Source organism: Podarcis gaigeae, assembly GCF_964106915.1.
Source record: "Podarcis gaigeae genome assembly, chromosome: 10".
Classification (NCBI taxonomy): domain Eukaryota; kingdom Metazoa; phylum Chordata; class Lepidosauria; order Squamata; family Lacertidae; genus Podarcis; species Podarcis gaigeae.
The window spans coordinates 31,553,239-31,575,072 of record NC_139686.1 but is presented as its reverse complement, the minus strand read 5'-3'; the positions used below and the strand labels follow the sequence as shown (position 1 = coordinate 31,575,072).

At 44.3% G+C, this 21,834-nt stretch overlaps 1 protein-coding gene across 1 annotated transcript in view; it reads left to right on the top strand.

Annotated features, from left to right (window-relative positions):
• The first annotated feature begins 19,922 nt into the window (after nt 1–19,922).
• The window catches only part of SHISA8 (shisa family member 8), a 30,858-nt gene continuing 28,946 nt past the window's right edge, over nt 19,923–21,834 (top strand). The window contains exon 1 of the mRNA XM_083698725.1: nt 19,923–21,732. Coding sequence (XP_083554851.1) covers nt 21,173–21,732 — 560 coding nt within the window. The 5' untranslated portion in view covers nt 19,923–21,172. The remainder of the gene's footprint in view (nt 21,733–21,834) is intronic.

Sequence of the window (21,834 nt, the reverse complement as noted above, 5' to 3'; positions counted from 1 at the left end):
ATACGTATAACAGCAACTAAAACAACAGAATTAAAGAGAAAGAATTCTAACTAAAAATAGATCAAAATGTTAATGTTTCTTGGGGCAGGGGAGGAATAGTTATACCACTCCACTGGGATGGAGGCCATTGCTATCAGGAAGAAAAGAAGGCTCTAAATAATTAAACAGTGTCCCTGGGCCTGTGTAGAATGACTGAATATCCGTTCTTCTGTTTTCAATCAGATAAGTAGGAAGATCAAGAAGTATACAGAACAAGAAGAAGAAAAGGAATCAAGAGACAGGAAGAAGGGGAAGGGTGTGAGCGTGTGCACATGGCTGTGTGTTAGCCTGGCGAAACGTTAGTGGGTAGTTCCAAGGGAGGGCAGGGAATGCAATAAATGTGGGAAATTATATATATGATTGTAAAAAGTCCTGGGTGGTGCTGGAGATAGATTTCATATTAGGGATGTGGCGTATATTCCCGGGCAGCTTATATTGAGACCAATACAGTACATAGTGCACCTCATGTCATCTATGTCCTTCATTTACCCAACAGAAGAAGCTGAGTTCTGTTTTGCTCAATGTGCACTCTTGATGTATACTTTTGTAGCAATAAGTACTATTAAGTGACATATTGTGTCGATAGCTATTTTAGTTTGCTTTAGGTTTGAACTTGAATCCTTTTGATCAGTTTTAGAGCTTTTGCTGCCTAAAATTATTTTTGATCTCCAAGATTCAAAAGTCTATAAAGACATAGGTTCAGGCATATCCTGAACTCAATTTAAGAAACATGCATATGCTCTCCTCCCTCACCCCTCCTTCTACTGTGTACCAACTTCTGCATTTGAATCACATTTTGTTTATATCACAGTTTCCTGTTACACATGAGCCACAAAACTGTGGTTTAATTAACCATGGCTTACAAACAATGATAGGAAACTAGCCAAGTTCATTATGCCTGAGCTGGCTTTATGAGTCTGATGGACTTTAGTCCAGTAGAGAATATGTTCAGAATAGTAATCCTAACCTCACACAGACACTTACTGGTTAATATACTGCGAGCAAAGAATGCACAATAGCAGCTTGAGATGCTGGAACAGAAGAAGACTGCTGCCTCCCATTAGAACTGCAGGGAGACTTTAAAAGGCCTTAATAGATTCCCCCCAAATTGGAATTTGGCTGGAACACTGGTGCTAATGATGTTCTACTTGCAAATAGTGCCATTGGGCTTCTGAGGCACCAAACAACTGGGTTCTTGCTTAGAACTGTATTTCACATGTAATGCAATCAGTCTGCATACAGATTACCAGCTTAAAATGAAGCCAGGCCATTCGTTTCCCCAGTTTGGATCAAAACTGGTTTGAGGGGAAATGCGTCAATTCAAATTGCTGAGTGGCTGGGACAACCCAGTCAGATGGGCGGGATATTATTATTATTATTATTATTATTATTATTATTATTATTATTGACATCCCTATCTTCACTGGAAAAATGTTGGAGGGTATGGCTCCTGATTTGACAATGGATGGGTAGAACTTATGAGTCAACGCCTCCCCTACCTTTCATTTCATTCCATCAATGAAGCCAGGATTGGCCCACCTATGAGGGAAGGTGAGGCAACCACATTAGGTGGCTTGCCTTAGGTGCCAAAATGTATTGGGCTGGCCCTGAACAAAGCAACAAGTAAATTCCTCCTCTTATCTTGCTTGTTGTACATCTTTGCATGCAAAAATAATGAAGGGAGCTAGGGAACCGCCTTGTCCCATGGCCTTTTCACTGCTATGCAAGTCCATGGAAGTGTGACCATATGAACACGCCAGTCACAAATGTGTTTGGCATAGTCTCTTTTCCTGAAGAGAGGCTGTTCTAGCTGCTGCCGGCCTGCCATAGGGAAGGCAGGCTACCTACTGTTTCAAACCATATGTCCTTCTCTGAACAGCCCTATTCAGCAAGACAAGAGGTTGCATAGACATTTCTAATAAGCACACACATTGAGCTCTGCCAATCCCAAAGCCCGAGAATACCGTATGTGTGGCCTAAACATTTCCAGGTTAGTAGTAATAAATAAACCCGCCACAAATACACCCCTATTGTTAAGAAGTGATCCTTATTCACAAGAACAGAGAATCCTCCACAGATTTGGGATAAAAGCAGAGTGAGATGCTCTCAGAGTAATTTTTTTTAATTTGAAGTATAAGGGCTCTCTCGCTTTCTCTTACTACCCCAGGGCAGGAGAGAACCTTATTATTTTTAATTAATAATACTACCCACTGATTAAAGATTGATTAACTAGCTACTTTTTAACTAATTAAAAAGTTGATTGGTTTAATCATATTTTCATAATACCAAAAACCTCAATATACACACATTTTACTGATACGAAAGTAGGCATGAGATAATTTACAGCAAAGTAAACAAAATCTGTTACTCATTGTTAGAAGGAAAACTCAGTTCTAGTGTTTGGCCTTCGTTCCATTTTATGGTAGCACACCAGAACCAGAACTGAGCAAAACAATAATAAAGTGTGCCTTTAACTTCCAGCCCCTGTTTTCTAAATTTGCCCTGAGTGATTAAAATAGTCCTTCACCAATTATTCCCCCGAGCTGATTAAGCAACCCAGTTAAGCCAATTAAAGCTGACAGCCCTCTTAATTATTGTTTGGACAACTGGATGTTCATTTCATAGGAGCTGCCAATATTTTGCCTTTAAATTCTGTTCCAAAATGGAGCAAAATATTAAAATGTCAGACACTCAAATGTCTGGGTAAATGATGCCCAAATGTTCCTTATTTGGGAATGGCAAAATATTCTGACTTAACTGCTAAGAGTTTTGAGGTGTGGGGGTGATGAAGCATGCTATTTTCACTTGTTTAATAGAAAGATTTAACAAACAACACTCTGCAAAAAAGCAAAAATGTGAATATTAAAATGTCTCTAGAAGGGAAACATTTTTTAAAAAACAACTAATGTTAGAATTAGCAGTCGTGTGATCCTACCAAAATCCTATTGTTGGGCTAAATATCTGATGATGAAGAAGAAGATAACAGGTTCACATAGTCATACAGTGTTTTTACCCAAATAAATTGAAGCTTGACAAGTCAGCCTTAAGGGAACTAGAAGAGGAAAACACACAGATTCCCTTTGCCGATATGCTATGTAAGTAACTCTGGGGCCTGCGGAGCGAAGAAGAGGAACATGCAGAGGATACTTCAGTCTGCCAAATTTATCTAGCTAACTCCCAAGTTTTTGAGAACAAGATTTGAAAAATGAAGACAATATCACTAAACTGAGAAATCTGAGCTGATCTTGGCATAACATATAGATTAGTAGGAATATTCATCAACCAATATTCTGCATTGCACCATCAGTGCTACACTGCAGCTTTCCTAAGAAGTGGAAGTGAAGAATGACATCTTGAAACTGGCTGGGGAATGTTAGGTCAGCAGAATGTAATGAAACAAGAGCTATTAATCCCCATGCTTCAGGGTATATAGACTGATTACCAGCTGGAATCAGAGAGAAATGTGCCCCTGTAGTGTAGTATTGTACAGTGAAATGTAGGATGAGAAGCCTTCCATTGAGCCTTCAGGAACAAGCTATGGATAGAGGCAGGAAAACAAAACCAATGGGCCATTGATCCACAGAACCACGGCCGGCCTTATATTTTAATGGTCCCACTAGAATCTGGCAAGGACATGGGGAAGGGCATGTATATCCTTGTGGGGTGGGAGAACACGTAATGAGCTACCAATCACAACTGAGCTACCATTAATGAGCTACCAATCACATTTGAAAGATGTTTGCCCAGCATGTTCATGGGCTATTAAGAGCATATTTTAAAAAGTGGGCTTTGGAAGTGAATGATCTGCATGCTTTGTTTGTGGGGAAGGGTACAAGAACTGCTTTCACACTAGGTTGATTTGAGACTGCCGATCTTTCAATCAATTTCTGTTCCTATGGCATTGTTATGAAATGAATTGCAGTGGGTGATTCTTAGCCTGCGTAAGCAACACTGTTTACTCCAACGCAGTCTCACCGCTGGCACTTGAAGCTGAGGACACATGACGTTACCTGCAATCCATCTGTATCCTGTAGTTTCTTGAGAAATGCTGCTGATTGATTTCTTTTCTCTCAAAACAGTTTCCACCTGATTTGAAAATGTAAGCCGTGGTTAAGCTGAGGGGGGGTGTACATCCGAGACGGTCTTTGCACATGTGCAGGTGACCGTTTAACTGCGTATCAGTTCTTCCTGCTACCTCTTCATCATCCTTGGGTTGGTTATTGTAATAGTGTAGTTGTATCCTTATTTCTTCAGCTGTGAGGAGCTTTAGATACATTTGTGTGGGAAAGCAACACACACACATGCATGACGGTGATAGTGATGCTGATGGTATGAAGAGGAAGAAGAAAGAAATTGTTTTATTGGTTTGCCCAGAAAAAACGACAGGCAGCAAGAAAGCTCTACATGACTTCACTGAGAAGTCAAAATAATGGTGCAAATATATTGGCTGCCTCTTGAAGGGAAAATAAATGCAATAAATGTTTTAACCGAAAGCAAGCAGAATTGTAGAAAACAGCTGAGTAAGACTGATTTCATGTCTGCCATTTACAGCTCTCTCGAGTATTTCTTCTGCTTTTGGTGTACATATGTGAAAAACAGAAATGCAATTTTAAATGTGCTAGTATCAGGTTTTAAAATGATTGATTAGAGCAGTGGTTTCCAACCAGTGTGCTGTTGCACCTTGGGGTGCCTTGAATGATGGTCAGGGGTGCTGCAGGCAACCCTGGTCTCCATCCCTCTTTCCTTCCTTCTCTCTTCTGATGCCCTCTTGCATCTCTGCCTCCCAAAGGCTTGCACAGCTGTTTATTACAGCAGCTCTGGCTACAAGCTCTCCATGTGAATGGTGCCTTTGGGATTGGCCAGGGGGTGCTTCCCATGCCCCTGTGGGGCAGCGTCAGGAGACACCTCTCTTTGGAGGGGACAGCTCAGAGACCAGGGGTGGCAGCAGCAGCTGCCCAGAGGACTCCCAAGGAGAGGGGAGAGGGGAGGAGGCTGAGGGAACACTCCACAAGGGAAGGTGTTCAAAAAAGCATGAGATGCTGCCAGCTCTGCAGGCAAGGGGTGCCATAACTGGGCTCTTGAGCCCCACAGGGGTGCCACAGAAATAATGTAGTTGGTCAAGGGAACTGTGGGCTCAAAAAGGTTGAAAACCTTTGGGTTAGAGGACTGAAACTCCTCTTTTGGTCATGCAGGAAGATGGATTTACAATCCCATTTCAGCTTTATGCATGTTTGGTATCACCTGTGAACATATTTATTCTACTTGAATCCCATTTTCTGGGACTCCATTTTCTGGGGTCATCATAGGCATGTGTGCAGGCCTTTTTTCACAATTTAACCTGCCGAATGCCCCTTACAGAAATGGAGGGGAAACCTCGTTTTGTTGAAGCTAATGGTTGAAGGAAATTCCTATCGGTTCCATTGGTGTGGAGAAAATTACATTTTGAGGGGCTTCCAGGAGGAGCTTAATATCAGAAACAAACTGAGATATTGTGAATTGGCCAGGGGTGGTTGTGGGTTTGTATGGCTTTTTTATATTATTGGATTCCTCTGCCCCAGCCCCCCCCCCAGTAAACCTGGATTAATTTGGGAGCAGCACAGAGAGACATTTTGATTAAAATTGTGTGGACGGCACACACACAAAAAATTCCTACATGAAGAGCACAACACTCGTTTGGAAGCACCCACTGTTCTCTGCCTCAGTTGCTGATTCTGATCCAAAGAGGGGAGGAGGAATTTTTACTTTTGCTTCCCTACAAAAGGATGTATGGTGTGCATTGTCACCGGCAACACTGGTGAAACTGACATTTGTTCCTTCCCTGACTTTATCCTTCTCACCAGAGAGCAAGGTGCGGGAGTGAAGGCAGGTAAGCAATATGCCTGTGAGATACAGTACATCCAAACTGAGTTGCAGGGTAGTATCATCTGAAATATGTGCATGGGGGTGAGTGATGTCTTCTCCACCACCTCTTGCAGGTAGTGTAGTGACATCTGAAAATGGAAAAAGCATACTTGCTTGTGAACAGTAGTACTGCACATTATCTGTAGCAAGGGGAGATTTCCTAGTTGAAGCTAAAAGCCATATGTTCACTAGCCTCTGGTTTGCACCTCTCTACTGAGCCAAACGGGTGGCGCCGTGGTCTAAACCACAGAGCCTAGGGCTTGCCAATCAGAAGGTTGGTGGTTCGAATCCCCGTGACGGGGTGAGCTCCTGTTGTCTAGTCCCAGCTCCTGCCCACCTAGCAGTTCAAAAGCACGTCAAAGTGCAAGTAGATAAATAGGTACCGCTCTGGTGGGAAGGTAAACGGTGTTTCCATGCGCTGCTCTGGTTCGCCAGAAGCGGCTTAGTCATGCTGGCCACATGACCCGGAAGCTGTCTGCGGACAAACACCGGCTCCCTCGGCCAGTAAAGCGAAACGAGCGCCACAACCCCAGAGTCGTCCACGACTGGACCTAACAGTCAGGGGTACTGTAATGGTTCTAGGGGTTGCTCGTGCGTAAGGTGCCGCCACTCCTGGCTAGGTTACCTGGTTGAACCCTTCTGTCTGGACAGCCCTTCACTTTGTGGCTGTCTCAGTCGCTGGCAGAATCCGTCAGTGGGCGTTTCTTGAACTTCTTCCAGCAAAGAAGTTCTTTGACGCCAAGTCTCCTCCTACTCTCCCTGCGCTGAAGTCTTCTACACAGGGAGGGTGTGGGCAGCGGAGGACCCGTGCTCTCCCCGCTGGTCTCCAGTGAAGAGTCCTGGAGCCTCCTCTCCGATTCCCCCATCTGCCCCCCTTCTCCACTGGTGTTACGCTGATTTCCTTCCCCAGCAGATGGGCTACCTCTCTCCCTACTGGGACCCTCTCCGGCATCCCTCTGGAGCCTTCCCTCCACCTCTAGCTCCGATGGCAGTTCCCTTTATCTTTACCTTTACCTTTACCTTTACCTTTTACTTAGCCAAATGCAGAATTCCTCAAACTCTGAATAGGGCCATCATACAGGCTCACAGAAGAGAAGGCATCTTGGGGAGGTCCAGCCAATGTCCAGCATCAACAGAATGCTGCAGTGAATACCATTCCTCTTCCTCCCCTACTTCTTCCCCTCTCCTGGGACTTGAGGTGAAGCAGTGCATTTCTTCTCTAAACTCTCGTGTTGACTCCTCTTGCTCTACATTATTCAGTGTTTCTTAGCTGCGGTAACTGCTGAGATTCACAGAAGCATTTTAGCACTTTCTGCAGAAATAGGTGCTTCTGGGGGGAGGGAAGCACTTGCTCTCTACTCTCGCAGGTAGGAAGTGTGTTCAGGTAAGTAAACGCTGCCTTAAAACACGGCCATCAGGTGACCAGATGGCTCCTCATGGGGTTCCATGTGCCCCATGGTAAGTTTATTAGCAGCCACCACATGATAGTAAGATCATGTGTATTATGCCTAGAGTCAGACGAAAATCAAGAATTAAAGCCAAAGCATATTGGTATTTTTGCTCAAAGGTCTACTCCCAGGCAGACAGCCTTTAGCAACACAGACTCATCATATAGCTAGATGAGGGAGCTTGGTGCAATCTTTGCCTGGCTGAAGTCTGTTAAATTAATCTGCTGTACTCCACAAAATAAACCCAGTTATACTATAACCATCCTGTGTCTAACATGAATATAAACACATGCAAGTATACGTGTACAGAATACAGAATCACAAAATATCCAGGCTATGACCATTGTATATAAAACAGTAAGTTCTCCAAATAATGTAGATAACAATTGACGAGATCACCATGATTGTATCTTGTTTCATACTTCTTCAGAAACAAATTGGGTCGTTATTCATGGATAGCAGACATTAATCCCCTTATTGTCTTTCCCCTCAAATGTCTTTCAAAACTTTTTCTTCCTTTCAGGAACATGTTAATCCTGTAAATTGTGGCTCCACAGCATGCGCCTAGGCATTTGGTTTCTTCAGCCTAAAAGAACTGTGATCCTAAAGTGAAGAGTTTCCAAATCATGAGCAAGGGGAGCATATGTCGAAATGCCAAGACCTACTGAAGCTGCTAGGGGCAACAGGGATAACATGGTGCCGAAAGGAAGGGGGGAGGGAATCTAGAAAGACACCAGATTATATCGAGATGTTCCTGTTGGTTCTCATGTAAGTGGTTGCACTTATGCAGCAATAATATCACTTCCCATTGTCACATTTGTATACTGTTGTCAGTTAGTCAAAAGTACATCCCATCTGTTATCTAGCTTTAATCCTAACAACAGCCCTGCAAAGTCAGTGGTCTGTTGGGGGGGATACACCACCACTCAGGGAGAATCACAATGTACACTCAGAATACCTCCACAGACACCAAGGAGTGGATGCAATGAGGCATTCTAATAATAATAATAACTTTTATTTATACCCCGCCCTCCCCGGCCAGAGCCGGGCTCAGGGTGACTAACACCAGTAAAATTACAGTAAAAACATAATAGGAAAAGGGGGGGGGAACCAATTTAAAATACAGGTTAAAATGCAATTTAAAATGCAGCCTCGTTTTAAAAGTAGCCCGTAGATCAAAACCATAAGGGAAGGGAAACATAAGGATCAGACCGAGTCCAAACCAAAGGCCAGGCAGAACAGCTCTTTCTTGCAGGCCCTGCGGAAAGATGTCAAGTCCCGCAGGGCCCTAGTCTCTTGTGACAGAGCGTTCCACCACGTCGGGGCCAGGGCTGAAAAGGCCCTGGCCCTAGTTGAAATCAATCTAACCTCCTTGAGGCTCAAGACCTCCAAAGTGTTGTTATTTGTGGATCTTAAGGTCTTCCGCGGGGCATACCAAGAGAGGTGGTCCCATAGGTACATGGGTCCTAGGCCTAATGTTCTTCTGCTATTCTATTCTGCTCCTATGAATAGATATCTTAAAACTTTAGAGGTGCATTTTTAGTTCAACATTTCCCAGCTTTATAAACCTCCCTCATTCACAGACTTGCATGCAGTTGTCCAATCCTCTGCAGGTGAATCTTCCCCACCCCCACCCCCAATAGATTTTTTTACTTCTATTTTCCAAAAGTGATTTATTCCCCAGAACTTTTGAGCAAATACCATTTACCCATTTAGATAGATGTGACAGGAGATGCCTTCTGCAAACCTTCACAGGACAAACAAAATCCATTCACCCCTAACTGGGGTTTCGGATATCTTTTTGATCCAAGAGGAGTAACAAAAATACACAGGCTCAGAGGTGGAACTTATTCTCCACCAGTTCCAACGTGAAATGACTTTTAAACCTTGATTTCCACTGCTTAATGGAAAGCAGAGTCCAGCCATTCTTTTCCTTGCTAGCCAGACAGGGAAAGCCTTTGTGAAACTGGGCAAACATGGAATTCCACAGCAATGCTTCCAGTATAGTGCCTTACAATTTCCATTCCATTTGATTTATTGTGGAGAGTAGCAAAAGGTTGGTAATGACAAGCAGAGTTTTCTTCTGCCTTGCCTTGCTATGCAGATAAGTAGAATTTAAAGAGACGGTGAGTGGCATTTCTCCTTATTGCTTAATTGAAAGTACTGGTTTGCTCAGCTTTTTTTTTTTTTTTTTGTAAGGATGCAAGCAGAGAAGGCAAGAGTGGAGTAACAGGGACCCCAGGCCAGAAGCTCCCAAATGGCAGGAGGTCCCAGTGGGTGTATTACTTCACATGGAGCGACCCTCCAGAAACATGCCATGTTTTCTGCAGGGCCATGGCAGCCCCATAGAGATCAGAGTTGCCAACTGTGTGAGAATTTTTGTACACATATGAGAATACCAGGGCTGTATATACACCATACACTGACAGCACATATGCACTCTGCAAGGAATCCTGGGAACTGTAGTTTACTCCTCATGGAGTTACATTTACCAGCACCCTTAACAAACTACAATTCCCAGGATTGGGGGGCGGGGGGAAGTGCTTTAAACATGCTCTAAAACAGGCATAGGCAAACTCCAGATGTTTTGAGACCACAATTCACATCATCCCTGATCACTGGTCCTGTTAGTTGGGGTTATGGGAGTTGTAGTCCCAAAACATCTGGAGGGCCGAGTTTGCCTATGCCTGCTCTAAAGGTATAGTGCAGCCAGGTTCTCCATACAAGGCACAAAATAAACACACATATATACACGCAAAGCTTTCCCAAGGTCTCCGCTTCTGCTAACTACAGAAGGTGGCTTTGCTTTTCCTGGTGTGGAAATGTATCATAAAGGTAATGTGCTGGCAGCCAGTCACCGTTGGCTCCAGCTGCTCCCCTGTGAGCTGCCTTCGGATCCTATTCTCTTGCTCTGTCGAGTGGATGGTCAGAGTTAAATTTGCTGACTGTGACAAGAATTCGTGGGATGTGGAAGCAGTTGGCACAAAAATAGGGGTTTTATTCCTAAAAAGTAAAGGGTAAAGGGACCCCTGACCATTAGGTCCAGTTACGGATGACTGGGGTTGTAGCATTCATCTCGCTTTATTGGCCGAGGGAGCCGGCGTATAGCTTCCGGGTCATGTGGCCAGCATGACTAAGCTGCTTCTGGCAAACCAGAGCAGCGCACGGAAATGCCGTTTACTTTCCCGCTGGAGAGGTACCTATTTATCTACTTGCACTTTGACGTGCTTTCGAACTGCTAGGTTGGCAGGAGCAGAGACCGATCAATGGGAGCTTACCCCGTTGCGGGGATTCGAACCGCCGACCTTCCGATTGGCAAGCCCTAGGCTCTGTGATTTAACCCCAGCGCCACCCACGTCCCTTTTGTTTGATTCCTATGCGTATGTTAAATAGACTTCCTGGTATAACCCTAGGCTTAGAATAGGTGGGAAACATTTTCTCTTTGGGGAAAATGGGCTGATGAATCCCTGCCTTAAATCAACTGATCGGGGGAAGCGATTAATTCCTCCCCTTTTCTGATCTATGGGAAGTACACACCCTCCCATCAGCTGCAAGCTGGCAATATTTGTAATTAAAACCTCTGTTAACTACTTTGCCCTGGAGCACTAAGTGTCTCAGAACACCCTGCATTGTCAGAGGACTTTAAAGACTTCTGAACGGCACCCTGAGCCAGTGATAATGTTTTTAACCAAACCCTAAAAGTACAAGGTTCAACCAGATCTGGAGGGACTCAGAGCAGAATGGAATGGCAGACATGAGCATCCACTTCATATGAGGCAATAGAGCAAAACATTGGCCTCTGTCGTGCTGCTTTCGACAGACATTAGAATGTTTTTGATACTATAAAATTATGTCCAGAGTTTATTTGACTCCACGATGCCTTTTGGGGGGGTGGGATTATCTAGCACCCTAAATACCAGGCCCAGGGTCCATCTACACTTCACATGTCCCATGGCTAGAAAGATCCAAGATCTTTTCTGCTTTCTAGACATGGGCCCAAGAGATTTTTCCTTTGCCCCACTCCTTTCTCGGGGGAAATCCACTCTTTAATGCTAAATCAGAGCAAGCGTCAATCCAGAGAAAACCCTCATTGCTGTTTGCTCTGATTGAGCGCTAAAAAGTGCTTTTCCCTGGGGGGAAGCAGTGGGACAGGAGGAAGAGTGGATAGCAAATAGAAGACAAGAATGTACAATCTCTGATACCAGCATATAAAACAATATGGGTAACGTAACCCCCCCCCCCCTTTCCTCTTTATCTATACAGTATGGATCATCTGCAAAAAAAAAACCCAACTCAGAGCCTATTAGTTATTCTTAACATGGATATATTTTACTTAGTCTTCAACTTAGAGCCTTGTCTGTATCTGTCTTACATGACACTTAGAATCATAGAATTGTAGAGTTGGAAGGGGACATGAGGGTCATCTAGTCTAACCCCTTGCAAAGCAGGAATCTTTCACACCACATGGGGCTCAAACCCAGGACCCTGAGATTATGAATCTTGTGCTCTGCCAACTGAGCTATCCAGCCTCAACTGGATTGTTCATTTCACTTACCTGTTTTATGCTTCTTTATTGGTACATAATGTATACTGCATTTCAGTTATGGTATAGTTGCATTTTGTTTTTATTCTGTTGTTATGCCATTTTATGGAAATATATTCTGGGACAGGTGGTCTTCTATTTGTGCCCACAGTATTCTTTTGTAATAAAGCTAGAAAGAAAGAGAGAAAGAGAGAGAGAGAGAGAGAGAGAGAGAGAGAGAGAGAGAGAGAGAGAGAAGAAATGAATACTGACTTAACTAGCATTCATAAGCAAAAGCTGGGTTGCAACAATCCGTTTGCTGGCATTTGAACACCAGGATACTGTTCCAACCAGTGAGAGTGGTGTGAGGAAGAGCCGTGCTTCTGCAACTCACCCTTAGGTGCTGGTGTGCCACTGCAGCATGAGCATAAAGGTCACTGCCCAAAACTGTGAACCCATTTGCATTCATCTGCCTGTGTGTTCAGACCTCACAAATTCCCATCCTTCTCCAGTGACTATAAAAGGGTGTGTGTGTGTGTGTGTGAACGCACACGCACGCACGCACGCACGCGCACACACACACACGGCAGCTTGGTGATCAGTGAATGAGAAGGTAGCCCTCTGGGTTTGCTTCCCCCGCAAATGGTGTCCTGCTTAACACCAGAATGTCCCTGGTCCTCTCCTGCCTTGTGTATGTGGCACCTTTGAAATATTTAGGATTCTGATTGTGCCATTAAAGATTAAGTCAGTGCGCAGCAAGTCACATTCTGCCTTCTGGAATCAGCACAATAAATTCCAACTGTGGAGCTGCAGAGAGATGTATCTGCAGGCAAGATGTGGTCCTACATTTCCAGTGTTAGTTGAGGTGGCTACTGAAGCAGAATTCTGATCTGACACACAGCGATGTAAATCCAGAGCAATTTTTATGATTCCACTGGGGCTGCTTTCTTGTGGCACGGAAGTATTGCAGACTTGAATCTGTTCTCCCAGAAAAGGTGCTTAATTTTGCATTTCAGGTCTCTCAGATCTTAATCTTTGTAGTAAAACATAGAATCATCAATTCAATACAGGCCAGATGTAGTGACTGCTGCTTGAAAATGTACACAGCCTGGTAATTGTTTGCCCTGGATGGCTGTCACTCTGCTGCTGAGTATTCTATTCATTTTCTATAAAGGACAACAAGAGCATCTATCCATGTGCTAGTCTTAGAGGATCAGAGAGTAAAATCAAATGTTGAGATATATAGCTAAGCCAGCAGTTCTCAACCTGTGGTTCCCCAGATGTTGGACTACAGTTCCCATCACCCCTGAGCTCTGACCTTGCTAGCTAGGGGTGATGGGAGTTGTAGTTCAACAACATTTGGGGGCCCACAGGTTGAGAAAGGCTGAGCTAAGCAATCAGTGGAAACATGTATCACTCAAGAGAGATACTAGCCAGATTTACACACCTGGATAGGCCACCACATGGCTTATCATGACCATGCAGTTGTTCTGGATCCTAGAAAGGAGCTTGCCCAAACTTTGCAGCTCCCCAGGTTTCTTTTGGGCAGTGTAGGACAGCAGCTTAGGATGGTTTAGTACGGCATCCATCCAAACCCAGAATGGTGGTTAAGGTCTCTTCTCCTTAATCACAACCTGTAACCATAGGACAAACATTGACTACAAATTGTAGCTAAGGAGGAGAAACGTTAACCATGATGCTGGGTTCAGAAGACACGAATATGGCAAACCTTGGTTTAGCTGCCGTGCCTCACTGGCCAGAAAAACTCAGCAGCTGCAATCTCCCTCCCTGGGAGCCAGCACATCCTTGCTAAGCCATGGTTTAGCTTAGCATGACATGCAAGCAGTTAGAAAGGTCCTTCTGCAGTAGATGGAGAGAGTGGAACTCACCATTATCATTAAAAAGGAAATGATAATACATTTTGGATGGGGCTAGCTTTAAATTTAGCTTTCAGAATTTATCCCCTAAGTATATTCAGCTATAAACTGGTGTGAGATATAGGGGAGCAGGGGCAGGTTAAATTTAAATTAGGGGAAATTGTCTTCTCTTCCTGGTTAGAAATAATGGTGCAGTTCACAAAGTCTTGAGTCTTCCAGCTGTGTCCTGTGCTTCTATAATAATACAGCAAGCGAGATTTAATGATTGTATTGTTTAAATTGGACCGCTGGGTTTCACTGTTGTATGTTGCCTAAGGTGACTTTGAACAAAGAGATAACTCATGCATTTTGTTTTTTAAAAAAGGTAGATTAAAATAAAAACAATGTAATGTGAGACACCTACAAGGGAAAGGTGATTTCTGCCATAAGCCATGAACCAGACAGGTGGTTCTTGTACAGCAAACAAGGCACAAGCAAGCAAGGCAAGAATCATGTTCCAATAAAGGACCCCTTCAGTTGATTTGTTTATTCAACATTCATCCTGATTTCCTCACCCCAAGTTTTTGTAGTTGTTAGATAATTTCTGGTCTTTAGTTGAGCCTTAATTCTGATTAGTTTATGGGGCTGTCATAAAACAAAATGAGCATTCATCCTGATTTGTTAGCAGGGTATTTACCTGTCTTCGTATTAATTGCCCTTCCATCCCAGATTTCAGGGCATTTCCCATCACTTTCCTAACTGCAAAAAGTCTTTGTTACACTAGGGTGACAGAACACTTTAATCCACTTCAATTGCACAAACCTAAATTTGTGGTGTGCGATTGATTCCCTTCCACAAATAGTGATAGTCTAGGGGTACCCAAAGCAAGTATGGCAAAGCAGAGACCATGAAAGGGCATTTATTGGGGTGGTTACATGCAAAAGGGCATCTCCTGACATCCTTTCAGTTGAGCATTTACCATCATTTATTGGGGTGGTTACATGCAATTCTGCTTTCAAGACCATTGCCATCTGTAAAAGTCTCAGGGCAGTGACACTGCTTGGTTTGCAATAGGTGCATGCCCTGTCATTTCCTGCTAAAATCCTGCAAACTTTCCATACCACAAATGTTTCACGGGAGGTGTGTTGTTCTGCTTTTGTTGTGCTATAGCACAAGGGTGCCCCTCCAGGTGGCATTTGGAGGCATCGAGGAACTACTAGTATTACACAATGATGTGTGGACAGTTCAGTATAAACCCATCAATAATGTACTTTTATTGCATTAACCAATAGGCTGCAGATTATACCCCCCACCGCCAAAAAACAACAACCTTGTCTGGAGGGGCCCTGGCAAAGCAGTAGCATCCTAGATAGCTCCATATGGCACGCTCAGGCAGAAGCATCCAATAATGTTGCTTCAACAGCAAGCAAAACCAGACTGAGCCTTAAATATACTTGCAGCACCATCTGGGTGGCTCCATCCATCACCGCCATCCCATAAGCTGAGCCTCTTTGTTTGGAGGGCCTGAGCTGCTGTCTCAGTCATTGGCTGCAACATTAGCATGATGGCACTGGGACTTCTGAGCTGGAGTCCCCAGGGTTGAAGGACAGCTACTCAACTTTCTCTGGTCAGAGAGGTTCAAGCCAAATGGACTTCTTTTGTACTGAAGTTTCCAGGGCAGAGGAGAAACCTTTTGGGAGAAATCTCTCTTGCCCTCTGATTCCTGGCCTGGCCACACTGTGTACGGGTGAAACTTGCCAGGCCATGCAAGTAAGAAACTGCCCTCCTACAAGGTTTGTTTTGCTACAGCTCTAGGGTGGGCTTGTGGCCCATTTACACAATCAGAACAGAAATAAGGCTTTCCCCAGAACTTTACCACATTAAGCTTTAGGTTGTAAGGAAGAGAATGCACGTTGGGTTGTCTTGCATACGCACACACTTTCCCTGCACATAAACAAACAGCATACAAGGAGAAGGTGAGGCTGACCCCTTCACCCTGACATGCTAAAATTCTGTTTGCAGGGAGAGCTACCTCAACAACAGGGAAACGTGCAAATGCACTGCTGTCACTCTGAAGCCTGGATGTGGGCAATATGTAAGAAAAATCTTACTCCCTGACTACTTGTATAAACTGAGGGCTCTTCTGGGCATAACTTGTTTTCTTTGTGATAGAAAGGGAAAGCTATGCTAGGCACAAGCCAGCAATGCCATGGCAATGTCTCCACAGCACTGGTGAGAGCAGGAGAACCTCAGAAAGCCTCCCTTCTTGGGACAGGTCTAAATTGCAGGGGGGTTGCGTTGCGTTGGGGGAGGGCGAGTGAATTCTGCTCCTGCACACAGCAAACTGCTCTTTGTCTCTTTTGTACTTCACCCTGTTGTGAGCTTGCTATCTGCTTTTTCTGAATTGGCCTATGATGATGGGTTTTGCCTTAAAATATTGACTTCTTATAATACACTATTTGATAAATGAATGTTAATGTTCCTTTTAACAGCTGCCGACATTCAACTGAATTGGCAATTCACTTGCAGGAGTGGGGTTTAGTATAAGCGCTTGGCAGTGTGTGTGTGTGTGTGTGCGCGCGCATACTTTTACTCAGCACTTTTCAATGTCTAAAATATTATTGGAATGGGAGACAAAGGATGAGCAAGTAAAATCCTCAATGACACATTGGGCAATAGATATTGGGCATAATGTAGAGATGGAAGCATGGGAACGATTGTGGAATATGGATATAAAATTTACAGCCTGTTGTGGTCTAAGAAAAAATTATATGAAAATGATATCTTGATGGTATCTAACACTGAGTAAATTGGCAAAAATGTATAAATCTAAATCAAATAAGCGTTGGAAATGTAAAAAGAAAGATGGTTCTTTTCATCATATGTGGTGGTCTTGTAATAGGGTTAAAGCTTACTGGGAAATGATATGTAATGAATTGAAAAGGGTGTGTATGTGTAAAAACTACTGTTTACAGTTGGAATTGAGGGTGTAATGAGAGATCTGGTTTTTATTTCTAACTAGCTTAAACTGGGAGGCGGCATCCTGCCCAGGGTGTTCTAGACTCCAAGAGCTCCCCAGCTCATAGTGGGGGCGGGGCGTATATTATTCCCTGTTTTCGCTCTGCTTGCAAACAGGGCAAATATTGCCAAGACACCAAGGTTGTCTCCAAGGCTATGTCAACCAAAATCTTTTGTGTTGCTCTTGGAATTTCTCACTTGTTTGGGGAAGTGGAGACTGTAACAACACAGTCTCTGCTGATATTGCTTCTCTCCTTCTCCCCATCTCATGTAAGAAAAAGAGGGGGTGCTTATTTATTTTGGGGGCTACCAGAAAAAGGGGTATCTCAAAGGCATGCTATGTTGTCTTCTGTTGTTGATTTGTGTTCCTCAGCACAGCAGTGGCCCCCTGCCATTAAGTCGATGGTTGAAACGGGGACTCCTTGAGAGGGAGAAAAAGAGGGAACAGGACCAAGTTCATAGCACTTGAGACACGCTGCATCATGTAACATGTGAGGATTCAATTCTGTTGCTTCCCCACCCTTTTCTGCTCACAAACACGGGCTGAGTGGAGAATTGAGGAGCAGATTTCAAATTCTCCTGCCAGATTATGAATAATTCATCACTTTTTGCTGGGGCTCCTGGGCATTCCTCTCCACATATCTGTGTAATATTCAACTTGGAAAATAGAGCTGCAAATCAGGGACACAGAGCTATACCAGCAGTCTTTGGAGAAGCCTTCGGGTTGTTCAGTCACCTGAGCTTGTGGCCCCAAGCGCCCATCTCCTCAGCACTATGATACTTCTGTGGCTGCTTCTTAGACCTTCCTCGAATTTTTGCTCCTCCCAAATGTCCAAGGGATAGGAGGTCTCTTGGGATCACCAGGAGATTCCACAACCATTGCAACCACTGAAAGAAGATTCCTTGTTCACCATAACAAACCATGGTTAGGAAGGAGCAAGTAATAGTACAGGTATGTCCTAGTAAGCAAGGAGGAGGAATGGCAAAAGAGGACACCTCTCAGCAAGACATCAGAATCGAAGGCTGGAGAGAACTCTTTAATTTTGGATTCAACAGTCAAATAAGATTTTCCTCGAAAAGGGGGAAAACCATTAGGTTAAGCATGGTGCCATGTAGACAGTCCCCTAAACTTGCACATGTAAAGGCCACAGGCAAAATAACTCTTAATAAAATATCTTATCGCTTAGAGGGCGAGTGGTACTGATGAGCAGGCTCTGAAAGGGGTTAGCTTGAGGAAGAAGCCACTCTGGAGTTCAGAAGCTGGACAGCTCCCTTGTTAGGAAATCTGCCGCAGTTTTAGATTTGAAATTTTGCTGTCAAATGTGCTTCCCAGGTGCTGAATATTTGTTCACTCGGTCACTTCAGTTTAGGCTAGTCCTTTGATTGTTATTGACTTCTGTTATCCCCTGGGGAGGAAGTTGGATGGTGCCTGCTGCAGTGTCTTGAAGAACGGAAAATATTATCAAACCCTAACTTTATGAAATCAATGAATTTTCATAAGCCGCCTTTGTCGGAAGGGGCCCAAGGCAATTTGCAGTTTTGAACAGTGAAAGCAATCAATGAAAAATATAGAACAGAGGGCAAGCCATGGCTCCTTCATGAGCTAATGGCTTGTGTTTCTTCCTTCCGGGTATGTGGGTATGGGTACACACACACACACACACACACACACACACACACACACACACCCCTTCCTTAAGTGTCTCCAGGGGAGATTAGGGAAGTGACTGTCCCAACAGTTTTCTCAGCCTGATCATACTCCCTGCCCTGGGTTCCTTCTTTTCGTTAAAAGGTAATGTGATATTACCACTAAAGTGAGTATTTTGTAAGCAGTCAGTCAATCTGGCTTCTCTTCCATGAGAAAGAGGTTGTTTAGGGGGCATTTTCGCAGTTAAGCTTCCCACTGACGAAAAACAAGTGGAATTATTTTTAGCTGCATATTTTAACACTAGCTAAGGGCCTGTCAGTGTGACAGGCCAGGAGTGTAATTGAACCTCCCTCCTGATGGTCCTGCATGCCTTTCCTAGAGCCATCACAACATCTTGTGGCAATTAATTGTGTAAGTTAATTATTTGTTGTGCGAATAAGTGTTTTCATCTTGTTTGCCCCAAGCCTTTGTTCCTGGTTCTAACTTGTCCTTCATTTTGTATGCAGGCAAGGCTTCCTTTCTAAAATTAATAGGCAGTCTTGCCAGAATAAGTATGACAGTACAAAGCCCTGGACATTTCTCCTCAGACTTGGTTTATTTTTCTCTCAAGTGTCCTGGAAAAAGTTCTCCGGCTGAAAGAGAATAAGAGTAAGGATTAGTCTGTGCCCTTTCAGAAATTCTCCGTGTATGTTTTTCTAGATTTGGACACCTCGAATCATTCCCTAAAGGCACAGGGGAGCTAGAATTTTCATCTCCCAATCTGAAAGAGTAGCTTTAATGCTGCTTTGAAGTTGGAAAAGTGGCCTAGAAATAATTTAAATTCATAGCTAAACGCTTTGGGGGGGAAATCAATAAAAGCAGCTCCTCCTGTCACAACATCAGCCTCTGCCACAGAGCTTTCCTATTTAGTCAACACAAAAGCTGTACGCATAAACAGGTGGGGACTTGCATAAAGTTCACAAATGGAGAGGGGAGGGTGTGCGTGTCTCTGTGTGCATGTGATAACTTCTCTTTGTCCTTTCCCCTTTCACTCTTTCACATATGTATTCATGCCGCTCATATCCATATACGCCCTTCTCTCGCACACCATTCAGCGTAGCTCTCATAAACAAGTAGTATTTTGCACCGTCTGCTTACCAACACTTCGTTCTTGTTGCCTACACTCTTTTTCTGCTGAAACCCTTCCCACAAACAGCGCAGTGCCCCATCTGTCTCTAGACTCTGTGGGCTGACCAAATAAACACATGAGTCGTGCGAATGTTCGTAAACATTCCGTGACACTTCAGCCGCTGAGCCAATGACTAAGGCTGGGGACTCATTTCAAGAACAGAAGCCAATGTCCTTACAGCCAATCACTGTAGAGGTTCTGCAGGCTGCAGCTTGTGCTTAGCTTTCTTTTGTCAGATTTGAAGGGGGGGCAGAAAATTAGGAAAACAGCTGTTTTCTGCGAGTGTTCATATTCTGTACCTCATTAGTCTCTTTGCCCCCTGCCCAACCGTAGCATGTGTCTTTAAAAGATATCCCAAGCTATGTTTGACCTCAAACAGAAATCTAGACTGGGGCTGGTAGTAGCTGTAGTCGCTCTTGTTGTTGCTGTTGTTTTTACACAGCAGCAACAGCAACAACAATGCCCTATGACCATCATTTCACAGTCGTGCTCTCAAACATAACATTGCAGCTGTAATATTGCCAGACTGAAGTTATATCTGTCTCTGTGTGTTTGCTAAGAAGCAGCTCTATGTCTCCGCAGAGAGCTGCACATGTGAAAAACGAGAGCAAAGAATCCAGCGCACATCCAATTTCCTCCTCTTCCTTGCAAGTAGCATGCTTGTCTCCCTCATGCCACTTGTGCAGGCGGCCCTGTGGACACAGTCAATAAGGAGCTGCTGGTGTCCTCTTGCATCCCCTCTGGCCTAATGACAACCTCTGGCAGCGAGCCAGGACTTTGCACAGAGGACACGGAGCGCATTGGAGGAGTTGGCGAAGCTTCTTCTCCGGTCTGCTTTGGAAACTGTCAGGCAATTGTGGATCTGGCTTTAGGAAGAAATAAGGACCCCTCTCACTCCTCCTATGCTCCCTCTCCCTCCCTCCCCTTTTCTTTCTTTCCCTCCTGACAATCCCTCCCTTTCTCAGTGGTGCAAAGGATTTCTTTTTTCCCCAGAAAGCAGTGTCTCTGAGGAAGAGGGAGCGAAAGCGAGAAAGGGACAGGCTGCTTCTAGGATTCTGCTCGAGCCAAGATGGGAATGTAGTCTGTGGCATTTCACAGCGCAGCTTCTCAGACGAAACTAGAAGCATAGAATATTTGCTACGAAAGAAGAAGAAAGAGAAGGAGAATTGTACATCTCCCCACCTCCTGGGATCGCACAGGAAATTGTGAGGTTGTCTTTTCACTTAGTCAGTGCTGCACATTGTTTTGATATTTCTCCTTAGCCTCATCCCCCTCTCTCCCTCCCTCCCTTCTTTTAACTTCCAACTCCCATCTTTATTTCCACCCATCCCACACCCTTCTCTGGGCTAGAGGGTTTTGCTTTGACTGTGGGGTTTGCGCCGGAGAAAACTAGTGAGGAGGGGCTGAAGTATCTCTTCTCCGCTGGAAGTGCTAGACGGCGATTTGTGCTGGTTACTTGAGCTTTTAACTGGGAATTTTTGAATTCCCTTCTTTGGATTGTCTGTCTGGACAAAAGAAGATTTTTCTCCTTTGGGGAAATCAGAGAATAAGAGAGACAAGACCGTTTCCGTGATGAGCTGGGGTGGTTTGCAGATGGAACGGGGTTATATTTTTGGATTCTGTTGCCTAGTTCTCTTGGATCCAGGACAGGTTTGGACTGGGAATCCCAGTACCCAGAAACCTGAGCCAGAAGCGCAAATTGAAGTCAACAGCAACACCAGTTTTGGCCCCACTTTGGAGGACACTGTTGTGGCCACCACTGAGGCCATACTTGGGGGCGATCGGTGCCTTGGTTATTACGATGTCATGGGGCAGTGGGACCCACCCTTTAACTGCAATTCTGGGATCTACAAGTTTTGTTGTGGGACCTGTGGGTATCGCTTCTGTTGCCAGTTCACAACTGGGCGACTGGACCAAAGTGGCTGTACCAATTATGACAGGCCAGAATGGATCAACACAGGCCAACCACCACCTCAGGTGGACGAGACCCCCGAGAATCCCACCCGGGACAAGACCAACATGATTGTATACATCATCTGTGGTGTGGTGGCCATCATGGTGCTGGTAGGCATCTTTACAAAGTTGGGACTGGAGAAATCACAGAGCCCTCAGGCAGAGATGACCATGTCCAGGTAAGACACCCCCCCCAAAAAAAAAACCTATCTCTGTCTTTTATCCCTTCTGTGTCTCCTTTTGACTTTTTCTTTGCAGTGAATTTCGATAAACAACATGTC